The following is a 14,636-nucleotide window of genomic DNA, read 5'->3' on the forward strand; positions in this document are numbered from 1 at the left end:
TCGCAGAAAGTGATTTCTCATTCAATATTAATGAAATGTAAAATACCAGAGAGGGGTAACAAGAAGTTGAAGAAGAAACTAAGATAAAATTTTCTTTTTCTACCACATTGTCAAAGTTTTATGTCTTAGTGAAAGATGGTGATGTCACTTATACGAATAGAAAAAAAAATTATAGACATTTATTTGTAGACATTTGATCTTGTCTGTTAGAACAGATCTAACAAACATACTAATTGGCTATTTTTCTATTTTCTCCAAAATCTATTTCTACTACATGACCTTTCTAAAAGAGACATTAGATAATATATGAACGTACGTATATACACAAATTGTGATTGAACTCAGAATAAAAAGTTTTAACTAAAAAAAAAAAGTATGCTTTCTTTTCTAAGACACTGTAAACTTGTAACTCAACATGCTTCTCTTTTTACTTTGGCTGCCAGGAAATCTAAGAATCAAGTTCAATGCCTTATAGCTATAACCAGCTCATCTCTGGAACCTGATGATGTTACCTTTAAGTAATGGCTATTCAGCTGTTTATCACTAATTGTTCTAGTCTACATTTTATTCAGTCCTATAAGCCATGCAAAATTCTTTGGATGGAATAAAATCCTTAATAAAAGAAGTGTTAATGCAAAAATACAAAAAAAAATTGGTATATTATGCAATAGTTTGGTTTACTAAGCAAATTAATCAGTAACATTGTTTATGTAAATAATCTACTCAGTATATCACTTCTTTGTAAATATACAAAGATAAAACAGTTCAAGAGTCAAACTAAAGAATATAAAGAGTTTGGTATGGGGAGGGAGGAGGGAAGAGGGTGCAGGATGGGGAACACAGGTATACCTGTGGCGGATTCATTTCGATATTTGGCAAAACTAATACAATATTGTAAAGTTTAAAAATAAAATAAAATTTTAAAAAAAAGAACAATAAAAAGTCTAATGACATGTATATAGGATTACTTACTAACTTTGCATATCGAATCCTAAAAACATATTCAAATATCAACTTAGTTTATTTTTATATGCAGTTTACAGTTCACAGTTCACAGTGACTCCTATACATTTTCAGATTTCCAGGCATAGCTGTTCCAAGTTAACCTAAACTGCTTTCAAGTTATTTACTTAATGAACATAAACAATACTTGTTTCTGTCTTTATACATTACTTTTTATATCTAATGAACACTAGTTTCTCATTTTCCTGATTGAAGATATTTTAATCCAACTTTCTTTTTGAAAACATTGATATATTCAGATTAGAGAACAATTAAATATTTTTCACAGATATAATCAATAGTCAACTGACCATAAATTTCTTCTCTAAATATAAAAATGTTAAAAAGTAGGGGCCAAGTTGAATGACTATGAATCCAATTTTCAGTCTCATTCATTTAGGAGAACTTATTATCAGCATCTGATGTCCAATGTTCTGAAAATTGTTTATGTTTCAGGGGTTTTTCTGTTCTTTGGTTTGTATGTTTCAAGCAGGTACAGACATCAGATAGGGAAAGTCATTCCTGACAGATGGCAAACAAATGAAGTATACCTTTGACAGCTCCAGTTTACTGACTTAAGAGTTTACAGGCCACGCTGAGAGAAAAGGGAATCTAGGCAGAACCAGTGGAAACCGAGTTGAGAAAATGAGCTGACAGTCCAAGGAAACCAAAGTAACTAGAGTCCACATGACAAAAGTACCAAAGATGAAAGGGCCATACTCAGTAAGATCCTAGAAGACTGGAGGAGGTTTCCTTTCAGTCTGAGCATAAATACGTGCAAGGAAACGTGCCAAGACAGGAAAAAGAACTATGTGAGGGAATATGAGAGAACAGTGCCAGAGGCTCCCATAAGCTGGCGAACAGTGCCTGTTCCCAAGAGCTGGGCTATGAAAAAATCCCTCATACCTGTGGGGCACTGAATGGAATATTCATGAAGGTATTGCCTCATAATACATAATTACCCTTAGATGGATCCACTCAACAAACTCTAAAGGCAAGACTTGAAATAATCAAAGTGTTTTCAAGTAATTTAACAGCATCTCAGTAAAAAGCTCAAGAATTTACAGAAATATAAAAATACTTTGAGGCTAAGAAGGCAAAATTCACAATGAGACATCCAAAGATAACTCAGCATTAAAACAAGCAGGAAAAATAACCCAGGATGAGAATAACCAACTGACAGAAACTGACCCAGAATAGATAGAGATGTTAGGATGAGCAGAGAATATTACAGAGGGTATTTTACTTGTATTCTATATTCAAGAAGCTAAGAAAATATACAGATGATATAATTTTATATGCACACAGACAACACATACACAAAGAAGTAAATAAAAACTACAATATCTGAGATGAAAAATAAACCAGTGGGATGGCAGACTAATATAGCAAAAGAAAAGACTCGTGAATTTGAGGAGTAGCTATAGGAACTACCCAAGATAAAACACAGAAAAAAGAATCTAAAAAAAATGGAAAGAATATCAGTTCTTTTTCAAAAGCTATAAGGTCTTCCAATATAATACTTCCTAATAGATGAGCCTGATATTAATACCTTTTTATATGCCAATAAGTCAAACAAAAAAATAAAAGAAGGGAGGGGAGAAATAACTGGGAAAAAATGGCCCAGAAGTTTACCAACTTTATGAAAATGCTAAACCTACAAATCTAAGCATCTCGATGATTCTATGGCAAGAAATATTGAGAAAACTACACCACTGCACATCATAATTAAATTGTTCAAAACAAGTGATGACGAGAAAATCTTAACACAGTATTGAGCATTGGTCAGAGATGTATTAATGCCACAGGCATTAGTTTCAGCAAAAATTCCATGCTCAATAATGTGTTAAAAGTAGCCAGAAAAAAAGAGAAGAAAGAAGATATACAAGATAAGGGGAAAGCAGACTTCTTCTCAGAAACAATGCAAGCAAAAAGACAGTGGAGCAAAATCTTTATTTAAAAGACTAAGGAGAAAAGCCATCAACCTAGAATTCCAATTGCAGCAAAACATCTTTCAAATAAGAAAGCAAAATATAGATTTTGACATTAAAAAAGTAAAGAATCCATCACCAGAAGAGCATCATTACACAAGAAATGTTAAAGGAAATCCAACAAAAACAAAATGATGCTGGATGGATAGAAATCTCTCTGCAAAGGAATGAAGAGTGCTGAAAGTGGCACTAAATGGGTAAATACATATCTTTCTCTTCATTATTTAGAAGTCCTTAAAAGATAACTGCTTGTTTAGACAAAATGTGTAAGTAAATGTATGATCAAAAAAGTATAAAGTCTGGGAAGACAAATGAAAGTAAACTCTTGTAAAGTTCTTATACAAGAAGTGGTACAGTGCTCGCTTCGGCAGCACATATACTAAAATTGGAACGATACAGAGAAGATTAGCATGGCCCCTGCACAAGGATGACACGCAAATTTGTGAAGCGTTCCATAAAAAAAAAAAAAAAAAAAGAAGTGGTACAGTGTATTACTTAAATAGTAAATAGACTCTGGGAAGTTGAAAATATTAATTATAAATCTTAAATCAACCAGTAAAATATTAAAAGATTATAGCTAATTAAGACAATAAAAGAAAAATGTAAAAAAATCATACATTTATTCAACTAATACAAAAAAAGGGCAAAAAAAGAGAACTATGAAAAGATAGATGGTGGCTTCCTAGTGGCTCAGAGGGTAAAGCATCTGTCTACAATGTGGGAGACCTGGGTTTGATCCCTGGGTTGGGAAGATTCCCTGGAGAAGGAAACGGCAACCCACTCCAATACTCTTGCCTAGAAAATCCTATGGACAGAGGAGCTTGGTGCAGGCTACTGTCCATAAGGTCACAAAGAGTTGGGCACAACATAGCGACTTCACTTTCACTTTTCATGAAAAGATAAGCCAAATAGAAAAAAGCAAGATAACAGACAAATATAACAAAGACAACAAATTTAAATCAACTCAAACAAGTCAATAATGACTTTAATTATACATCATCCAGTTCTAAATGATAAGTTACCGGTCTGAATTTGAACAGAACAATTAGAGTAAGAAGACTAAATCACTAATCAAAAGTATCCCAACAAAGAAACATCCAGAAGCAGCTGGCTTCAATGGTGAATTCTACCGAATACTGTCGTTTGCTACAGCATAGGCAGACTTTGAGGGCATTACGCTAAGTGAGATGACAGAGCAAGAAATCCTGTATGATCTCATTTACACGTGAAATCTAAAAAACCAAACTCACACAAACAGGTCAGAATGGTGCTTGAGGCAGTGAGTATGAGGGGAAAATGGGTGAAGAGGGTGAAAAGGTATAAATTTTTAGTTATAAATAAGTTCTGGGAATGTAAGGTACAGCACAGTGACAAAGAAAACAAAAGTCATCCAACTATCTTAATTAAAAGGCCAAGATTACATTATATTAAAAATTAAGATTTAAACATATATGCTGGCTCCAAAAAAAATCTTCTTTATATAAATGCAACAAAACAGATTAAAACCAGAAAAATATGTATCCTAGTAATGCTAGTCAATGAAAGCAAAAGTCTATATCACTATTAAAGTAGATTCCAGAGCAATGGTTATTACCACAGATAAAGATCACTTCATAAGGCAAAAGAAGTCAATTTATAAAGATGAGATAATAATCCCAAATGTTTAGAAACCTAGTAACAGAGCTTCAAAATACATTAAGCAAAATCTGATAGAACTTAAAAAGAAAGAGACAAACTCCAATTACAGTCAGAAATTTCACATCCCCATGTTTAATAATTCATAAAACAAGGAGAAAGAAATTCAGCAAGGATATAGGAGACTTGAACAATACTATCAAACAACTTGTCCTGACACTTTTCAAACACTCAACCCAACAACAGCAGAATATATACTGTTTTCAAGTAAATATGAAACATCCATCAAGTTAAAACATATTCCGGGCTATCATATTTCAATAAATTTTGAGGAATTCAAGTCACAAAACATATGTTTTCTGAAAATAATGAAATTATCACAGAAATCAATAACAGAAAGATATCAGGATATTCCACCAATATTTGAAGCTAAAGAACACACAGGTTAATAACCCATAGATCAAAGAAGAAATCAAAAGAGAAATTAGAATGCATTTTGGACCTAGATGAAAATGAAAATACAAAATACCATAATTTGTAGGACACTGTTTAGAGAAAATTTCTATCAACATATACATACATTATAAAGAAAAAAGGTCTCAAATTAATAACCTGTTTACACTTAAAGAAACTAGGAAAAGAGCAAATTAAACTAAAACTAAGGAGGAAAAAGAAATAATAAAGACCAAAGCAGAAATCTATTAAATAGAGAAAAATCAATGAAGTCACAAGCTGGTTCTTTTAGAAGATCAGTAAAAGTGATAAGCATCCAGCCAGACTGATTAGGAAAAAAAGATAAATTATCAATATCAGGAATGAGGGATGACATCATCACAGATTCTATAGATATCAAAGAACAACAGGAAGCATTATGAACAACTTTATACCTATAAATCTGACAACTTAATATGAAATAAGAAAATTTCTTGAAAAGACACAAACTTCTGTTTCAAGAAGAAACACATACCCAAACAGCCCTCTACCTATTAAAGTAGTTAAAAACCTTCCTTCCAAGAAAACTCCGTATCTAGATGGCTTCATTGGTGAAGTCTACCAAATGTTCACGAGAAAAAAAAAAAGATACAAATTTTCTATGAACAATTTCCAGAAAACGAAAAAGAAAGGAATGTTTCTCAATTAATACTATAAGGCTAACATTATGTTAAAAAAAAAAGCAAAATACAAGAAAAGTAATACCCCCCATAAACATAACTACAAAATTACAAACATTCTAGCATATAAAATCCAACATTATATGAAAATGACACGATGTCACAATTAACTTAGGCTTACAGAGGACTGCAGAGTTGATCCAACATTTGAAAATCCAGACTGGGATTTATCATATTGACAGAATGAGGGGCTTCCTTGGTGGTCCATGGGTTAGTTCAGACTTTGCGTCCCAGTGCAGGGGGTGTGGGCTCAATCCCTAGTCTTGAGTTAAGACCCCACATGCCTCAAGGCCAGAAAAAAAACCCATAAACAACAGAAGCAATACTGCAACAAATTCAATAGAGACTTTAAAAAAAGTTAACAACAACAAAATCTTTAAAAAACAAAATGAAAAAAAATTTAAAAACCTGTTAACCTCAACAGAAACAGAAAAAAGCATTTGACATACCTAGTATCCATTCTTGATGAAAACTCTCAGCAAACTAAAAGAGTAAGACTTTCTCAACATGACAAAGAACATTTATTCAAAAGCCTACAATGAACATGATATTACATGGTTAGTTTAAAAATAGATCACCTTACCCTTAAGATCAATAAAAAGACAAGGATATCCACTCTCACCACTTCTATTCTACACTGTACTAGAAATTCCAGTAAGTGCAATAAAACAAGAAAAAGATACAAAGGCATCCAGATTAAAAAGAAGACTTAAAGCCTCTATTAATGAGTTCATGTATGTAAAAGATTCAATGAAATCTATATAATACTAATAGAACAAGTGAATTTAGCACAGTTTCAGGATATAAGCTCAATATATAAAAATCAACTGTATTTTACTATCAGAAATAGTCATGAAGATACAATTTACAAGGATATAAAAAGTACAAAATATTTAGGGATAACTGACAAAAGATGCATTTAAGACCTGTATATTAAAAAATACAAAACACTGCTAGAGAAATTAAAGGAGGTCTATATAAAACAACAGAAAAGGCCCTGGCACCCCACTCCAGTACTCTCGCCTGGAAAACCAAATGGACAGAGGAGCCTGGTAGGCTGCAGTCCATGGGTTTGCTGGGAGTCGGACACGACTGAGCGACTTCACTTTCACTTTTCACTTTCTTGCATTGGAGAAGGAAATGGCAACCCACTCCAGTGTTCTTGCCTGGAGAATCCCAGGGACGGGGGAGCCTTGGTGGGCTGCCATCTATGGGGTTGCACAGAGTCGGACACGACTGAAGCGACTTAGCAGCAGCAGCAGCATATAAAACAAAGAAACATACCTTCTTCATCTACAGATTCATAACAATCTCATTCCCAGCAAAATTTTTTATTTATTCATTTATTTATTTTAGAAATTGACAAGCTAATCTTATGGAAAGTTAAAAGACAAGGCATAGCTCCCTTCTCCCACAGCAAAAAAAAACAAACCTTTGGTAAGGAAGAAAAAAGTTGGAGTGTCTATACCATCTAATTTCAAGATTTACTATCAAGTTATAATAACAACAACAACAATAAAAAGCACTGTGGTATAGGCAGCAACACAGACAAACAGATCACCAGAACAAAACAGTCCCAAAATAATTCTATACATATAGAGACAACTGAATTTTGGAAAAAGTACAAAGGCAATTCAGCAGAGAAAGGGAAGTCTTTTTCAACAAATGGTGCTAGAACACTTGGAGATCCATGTGCAAAAAAAAAAAAATCCTTCCATATCTCAAACTATATTCACAGCTAACTCAAGATGGATCGCAGACATAGATCCTAAAATGATAAAGCTCTAGAAGAAAGCATAGGAGAAAATTTTTATGATCTTGGACTTAGGCAAAGGTTTCAGATACAAACCATATAAGAAAAAGTTGATATATGAACTTAATCAAAATTAAGAATTCCTATTCATTCAAATAAAATGTTAAGCGAATTAAAAGATAATATTTAAAAAAAACGACTCTGCAAATCATGTATTTGATAAAGTACTTATATACAGAATACAGGGTTTCCCAGGTGGCGTTAGGGGTGGTAAAGAACCTGCCTGCCAATTCAGGAGACATAAGAAACGCAGGTTCGACTCCTGGGTGGGGAAGATCCCCTTGAGGAGGGCACAGGAACCCATTCCAGTATTTTTGCCTGGAGAATCCCATGGACAAAGGAGCCTGGAGGGCTACAGTCCATATGATTGCAAAGAGTCAGATGTGACTGAAGTGACTCAGCACACATACAGAATATATTCAGAATCTTCAAAACTGGGTAAGAAAGCAAACAGTTCAATTTAAAAATAGGTGAAAGATTTGAACTTGATTTCATCAAAGAAGTCATATACAATGGCAAATAAGCATGTGAAAAGAAGTTCAATGTTATCAGATATCAGGGAAACAGTAATTTGCCAAAGCCTTTGACTGTGTGGATCACAATAAACTGTGGAAAATTCTGAAAGAGATGGGAATACCAGACCACCTGACCTGCCTCGAGAAACCTGTATGCAGGTCAGGAAGCAACAGTTAGAACTGGACATGGAACAACAGACTGGTTCCAAATAGCAAAAGGAGTACGTCAAGGCTGTACGTTGTTACCCTGCTTATACGTAGAGTAAATCATGAGAAACGCGGGGCTGGAGGAAGCACAAGCTGGAATCAAGATTGCCAGGAGAAATATCAATAGCCTCAGATATGCAGATGACACCACCCTTATGGCAGAAAGTGAAGAACTATAAAGCCTCTTGATGAAAGTGAAAGAGGAGAGTGAAAAAGTTGGCTTAAAGCTCAACATTCAGAAAACTAAGATCATGGCATCTGGTCCCATCACTTCATGGCAAATAGATGGGGAAATAGTGGAAACAGTGGCTGACTTTATTTTTGGGGGCTCCAAAATCACTGCAGATGGTGACTGCAGCCATGAAATCAAAAGACGCTTACTCCTTGGAAGGAAAGTTATGACCAACCTAGATAGCATATTCAAAAACAGAGACATTACTTTGCCAACAAAGGTTCATCTAGTCAAGGTTATGGTTTTTCCAATAGTCATGTACGGATGTGAGAGTTGGACTATAAAGAAAGCTGAATGCCAAAGAATTGATGCTTTTGAACTGTGTTTTGGAGAAGACTCTTGAGAGTCCCTTGGACTGCAAGGAGATCCAACCAGTCCATTCTAAAGGAGATCAGTCCTGGGTGTTCTTTGGAAGGACTGATGTTGAAGCCAAAACTCCAATACTTTGGCCACTTGATGGGAAGAGCTGACTCACTGGAAAAGACCCTGATGCTGGGAAAGATCGAGGGCAGAAGAAGGGGATGACAGAGGATGAGATGGTTGGATGGAATCACCGACACAATGGACATGGCTTTGGGTAAACTCAGGGAGTTGGTGATGGACAAGGAGGCCTGGCATGCTGCAGTTCATGGGGTCGCAGAGTCGGACACAACTGAGCGACTGAACTGAACTGACAAGAAAAAGAAATACCATATCTGGTGGTATTGGTGCATTTCTACAGGAACTATAACTCTCATATACTATTTGTGAGACTGTAAACTGGTTAAAAAAAAAAACAAAAAACCAAGAAACAATACATTTGTTTTAAAAAAATACAACTGCCATAGGATTCATCCATTCCATTCCTAAGTATTGACTCCAAGAGAAAAGAAAGCATATGTCTACACAATAGGTGTACCTCACAGCAATTTTACATGTAATAGTTGAAAACTGAAAACCCACATGTTCATCAACATGTGACTGGGACAATCAAATTATAGCATATCCATACAATAAAAGCAGTAAGAGCAATGTATTACAGACACATCATCACACAACAAATATAGAGGAATTTCAAAGTGTGCTGAGTAAAAGAAACCAATCCATAAGAGTAAGCACTGTTAATTCCATGTATATGTTATGCATGGGCCTCCCAGGTGGCACAGTGCCAACGCAGGACATGTCAGAGACCTGGATTTGATCCCTGGGTTGGGACGATCCCCTGGAGTAGGAAATGGCAACCCATTCCGTGTTCTTGCCTGGGAAGTCCCATGGACACAGAAGCCTGGCGGGCTACAGTCCAAGGGGTCACAACGAGTCAGACAGAACTGTGTGCGTGCAGGCATGCACACACATACATACACACGTATGTATATAAAAGACACAAACTAACGTAGAGGAGAACAGATCAATGGTTGCCCTGGGGTAGGATAGCAGGGAAGTAAGGGTTAGAGGAAGGGATTACAAAGGGGTAAAAGGAAACTGGGAGATTACAGATGTCATTTGTTTCTTGATTATCTGACTATATTCCTAATCATGATGTCATGATGGCTTCACAAAGTGTATGTATGTCAAGAAGTATTCAATTATGCCCAGTGTTCACAGCAGCATTATTTACAATTGCCAAGGTATGGAAGCAATCTAAGTGTCCATCAATGGATGAAGGAATAAAGAAGATGTGGTGTATATATACAACAGAATACTGCTGCTGCTACTGCTGCTAAGTCGCTTCAGTCGTGTCCGACTCTGTGCGACCCCACAGATGGCAGCCCACCAGGCTCCCCCATCTCTGGGATTCTCCAGGCAGGAACACTGGAGTAGGTTGCCATTTCCTTCTCCAATGCATGAAAGTGAAAAGTGAAAGTGAAGCCACTCAGTCATGTCCGACTCTTAGCAACCCCATGGACTGCAGCCTACGATGCTCCTCCCATGGGATTTTCCGAAAACTGGAGTGGCTTGCCATTGCCTTCTCCCACAACAGAATACTACTTAGCCATAAAAAAGAATGAAATTTTGCCATTTGGAGCAACATGGATGCACTTGGAGGGTATTACACTAAGTGAAATAAGTCAGAGAAGGACAAATATGAGATATTATTTGTATGTGGAATCGAAAAAATAAAACAAACCAGCAAATGTAACAAAAAAAGAAGCAGACTCACAGAGAACATAGTAGTAGTTACCAGTGGGCAGAGGGAAGGGGAGAGGGGCAAGATAGGGTCGGGGACTAAGAGTTATAAACTATTAGGTATAAAATAAGCTACAAGGATACACTGTAAAACACGGAGGATATAGCCAAAATTTTATAACTATAAATGGAGTATAACCTTTAAAAACTGTGAATCACTATATTGTACACCTGTAACTTATACAATATTGTGTGTCGCCATACTTCAACTTTTTAAAAAGCATTCAATTATATGCTTTAAATTTGTGTGACATATCATTTATCAATTACACCTCAATAAAGTTACTAGAAAGAATGAGCCAAAATAATCAATATATTAGCTAGGTAAGCACTTACCTTTTTTTAAGCCAAGAGGACTGAACTGTTACCACGACATACAAGAAAATTAACATTTAGTCAATATCCATTATATGCTAAGCATTATGCTAGCCACTTGTTAGATACTAAATTATGTGCTTAGCGTCATCTTAAGGCCATTCCTTGCGGGGGAAAAGGCGGGGGGATGGGGCAGAGCAAGATGATAATATGAAACTTTAGCAACTAGACAAGGTTTTATTTCTAGTCTGTAATAATTCTAACTTCCAGTTCCTAAAAATCAAATATACAACATTATCAATAAACACAGTAGATTTAAATCTAAATCCTCCAAGTTCTATAAATTCAGCTGGAATTGTCCTTCAGTGGGAATACATGCCAGGACAAAGGCTTACATAAGATGCTTAAATTATGTTCTCATATACTGGTACGCCTGAGAAGGCAATGGCACCTCACTCTAGTACTCCTGCCTGGAAAATCCCATGGATGGAGGGGCCTGGTGGGCTGCAGTCCATGGGGTCTCAAAGAGTCTGACACGACTGAGTGATTTCACTTTCACTTTTCACTTTCATGCATTGGAGAAGGAAATGGCAACCCACGCCAGTGTTCTTGCCTGGAGAGTTCCAGGGTCGGGGGAGCCTGGTGGGCTGCCTTCTATGGGGTTGCAGAGTTGGACACGACTGAAGCGACTTAGCAGCAGCAGCAGCAGCATACTGGTAAGCACTGAATTCTAAAAATACCCTTAGTGAATGGCAGTTTAATTTAAAGGTTAAAAATACAGTTTAGATGGAACCAAAAAAAATCAAAATCCTGTGTAACTGGGAATACCCTATTCTGCAAACTAGTTTCCTTATAGTGGTTATGTATTAATAAAACCTGCACTTAACTTGCAAAAAGGATTGGAAGTGGCTCTCCCATCTGCAAAACGGGAGACCCTTAAGACATCTTTCAGTCTTTGCAGTTCTACCCTCCCCTACTCATTTGCCTAGGAATTATACTAATTATATTTCAAAGTCACAGTGACCACTCAGAAATACAGAATATTTAATTCAATTAACTGTTAGAACCAAGTATAGTACTTAGAGGTCCATGTTTTTTGTTCTACTTTTGACAAGGTTTACTTCAGCACTCTTGCCATTTGGAGCTAGAATACTGTTGTGAGGGATTATCCTGAGCATTTCAAGATGTTCAGCTGACCTGCTACCCACTAGATGCCAGAAGCACCTCTCCATAGTTGTGACAATCAATAGTGTCTCCAGACATTCTCATTGTCCTCAGAGGAGCAAAACAGTCCCTGTTGAGAGTTACTGTCCTAAAATGAGTGCGGTAATCTCTCTATATGGACCTGCTTCACTCACAGGGCAGGGAGTCTGAAAACAGAGTCCTCCATTTGAAAGTTCTTAAGAATATTTTAAATGATTATAGATAGTATATGCTCCTTTAAAAAAATAATAATAAATTACTAAAAAGCAAAGTTTTTTTTTTTTTTTTTAAACAAACAAACACTGTTTTGTTTTCAAACTGAGAAAGCTAGGCCCTACAAAATACCTGATACCTCTTCATTCAGATCATGTCTCCAGGGTGGGAAAAAAACTTCTAAGGCCAAAGAATTATAAACAAACCATTCCTTAACTAACGAACCATGGCAATTAATTCAGAAAATGTCAATACTCTATTGGAATTCAATTTTAGAGCTCTGCCATTACCCAACCTACATCTTGTCCTAAGTAGGTTATCAAATATCATTGTCCTCAATTTCAAACTGCCATTATCTGTGGTAAATCTCCTACACATTAACTTTCCCTGTCACAGTCTCCTAGCCAAATTTTTTCTTCAATGGCTTAACTCTCAAGTAAAATGTAAAGACCACAATGTCAACTGTGTCTAGAAAATATTTTCTTTCTTGAAAAAATATCTTTTTACATTGCTAAACTGGACTTAATCGCTTTCTTACTATTACACAAGAATAAATATAATTTACTTGGGATACAGATTTGCTGCCATAAAGGCAGAAAGAGTAAAAAACAAACGGGAGACATGAAATCTGGGTTCCGGCTCTGACTCTGCCTCCTAATACTTGGATGACCAGGTAACAGTCCCGAACTTCAGCTCTCTTAGTTGTAAAAAAAAAAAAAAAGAAGAAGAAGAAGAAGAAGAATTTAACTAACTCTAAAGTTATTGTGTGGATCAGTTACCACTTACGTGAAATAACTCTGTACACAGTAAAGTGTCATACAAAGGTTGGGTACTGGTAGCATCCTGTTGGTGTGAGTAAACCACATGGTAGTGAAACATGCACCTCAAATAAAAGACTTAATTCACTGTATAAACGTCACTTTTCAAAAGGAACATTCCTTACGAAGAGAGCCTTAGATGATAAACCTTGGACTAGGATTCAGGCATCTGGGTTCTAAACTCGTTCTGCCATTAACTGTCTGTATCAACAAAGGCAAACTTTCCTTTTCACCTCAAATTTCGTATAAAAAGATCCAAGTTCTGGACCAGTTGTTCCATAAATACTGTTACAGCCTATTGGCCCACGAAATTACCAAGTGATCCAAAATGAGTGGGTTAAACTCATTTAACCCTATATCCACAATTCAAGAGTAGTTCGGTCGGACGCAAAAGAGAAGGTAACAGACGGTAAGAAAATTTTATTTAGAAATAGAATGCTGTATGATTTTCCAAAAGAAAAGGAAGCTATAAACTACCTTGTTTTCTACAATTAATCATAGCTCTCCCTCTAAATGATAGTAATTATGAACAAGGTGCATTAACAAGGGCGGGGCTCTTTCCCACAAGCTTTTAGGGAACCACCCACTTCCCAAAGAGGTGTAACTGCTTCCTCCTTGCCCTCCTCAGCCAAGAAACTTGAAAGATTAGGGTTTATATTGTCTGAGTTTTTTTCCTTTTCACTTGGGTGGGGATGGCGGTAGTCATCTGACAAACATATCCTATAAACACCATTATCTGCAACAACAAGTCTCCAGAAAGTCTAAAAATAATCTAAGTTGTTGAACAGTAAGTGTTTTTAAAACAGTTAGGGCTATTAACTCAAAACGAGGTAACCCTGTGTGTGATTAGCGTTTGCCAACTACCAAGTGTTCCCTTCCCCAAATTATCCGCCCTCCCGCGTCTCTGTAGAGGCGATGCCTCGCCCTCCACTAGCGCATCGCGCCAGGGCCGAAGGGAGAGTCCCCAGGGGCTCCCAGAAGAGGGAAGGCCGAGCAACCCAGGCCTCCAGACGCCGTCACCCCTCGCCCCTCACCAATGACGATGCGCAGGTGCTTCAGGCGGGTCAGCGCGTCCTTCTTGGTATCCAGCACCTTCTGGGTAGACTTCTTCACGTCCCCGTGCGGCTTCTTGGAGAACATCCTGCCGCCGCCACGGCCGACTCCGGCCCCCTCCCGGCCAGGTCAAAGCGGCGGAAAGTGGAGAGAGTGGGCGGGGAGGAGACTACTGCGAGCGGCTCATTCACTCCCCAGCCTTGCGGGCCCCGGCGCGGCCGACTCCTCCCAGACCAAGGCCAGGGCCGCCACCTCCACCCGACTCGCGCGGCGTCTGCAAGGCACCTTCGCCTCTAGCTCC

The 14,636-nt window shown here is 37.1% G+C and overlaps 1 protein-coding gene across 8 annotated transcripts in view; it reads right to left on the minus strand.

Annotated features, from left to right (window-relative positions):
- RALGAPA1 (Ral GTPase activating protein, alpha subunit 1 (catalytic)) overlaps positions 1-14,630 on the minus strand; it is a 211,085-nt gene extending 196,455 nt beyond the window's left edge. For all 8 annotated transcript variants that reach the window (XM_010835311.1, XM_010835310.1, XM_010835304.1 and 5 more), the window contains exon 1: positions 14,317-14,630. In XM_010835311.1, the coding sequence (XP_010833613.1) occupies positions 14,317-14,422 (106 nt within the window). In that variant the 5' untranslated portion in view covers positions 14,423-14,630. The remainder of the gene's footprint in view (positions 1-14,316) is intronic.
- Positions 14,631-14,636: the final 6 nt, after the last annotated feature.

Source organism: Bison bison, unplaced genomic scaffold (genome assembly GCF_000754665.1).
Source record: "Bison bison bison isolate TAMUID 2011002044 unplaced genomic scaffold, Bison_UMD1.0 scf7180017864041, whole genome shotgun sequence".
NCBI classification, from domain to species: domain Eukaryota; kingdom Metazoa; phylum Chordata; class Mammalia; order Artiodactyla; family Bovidae; genus Bison; species Bison bison.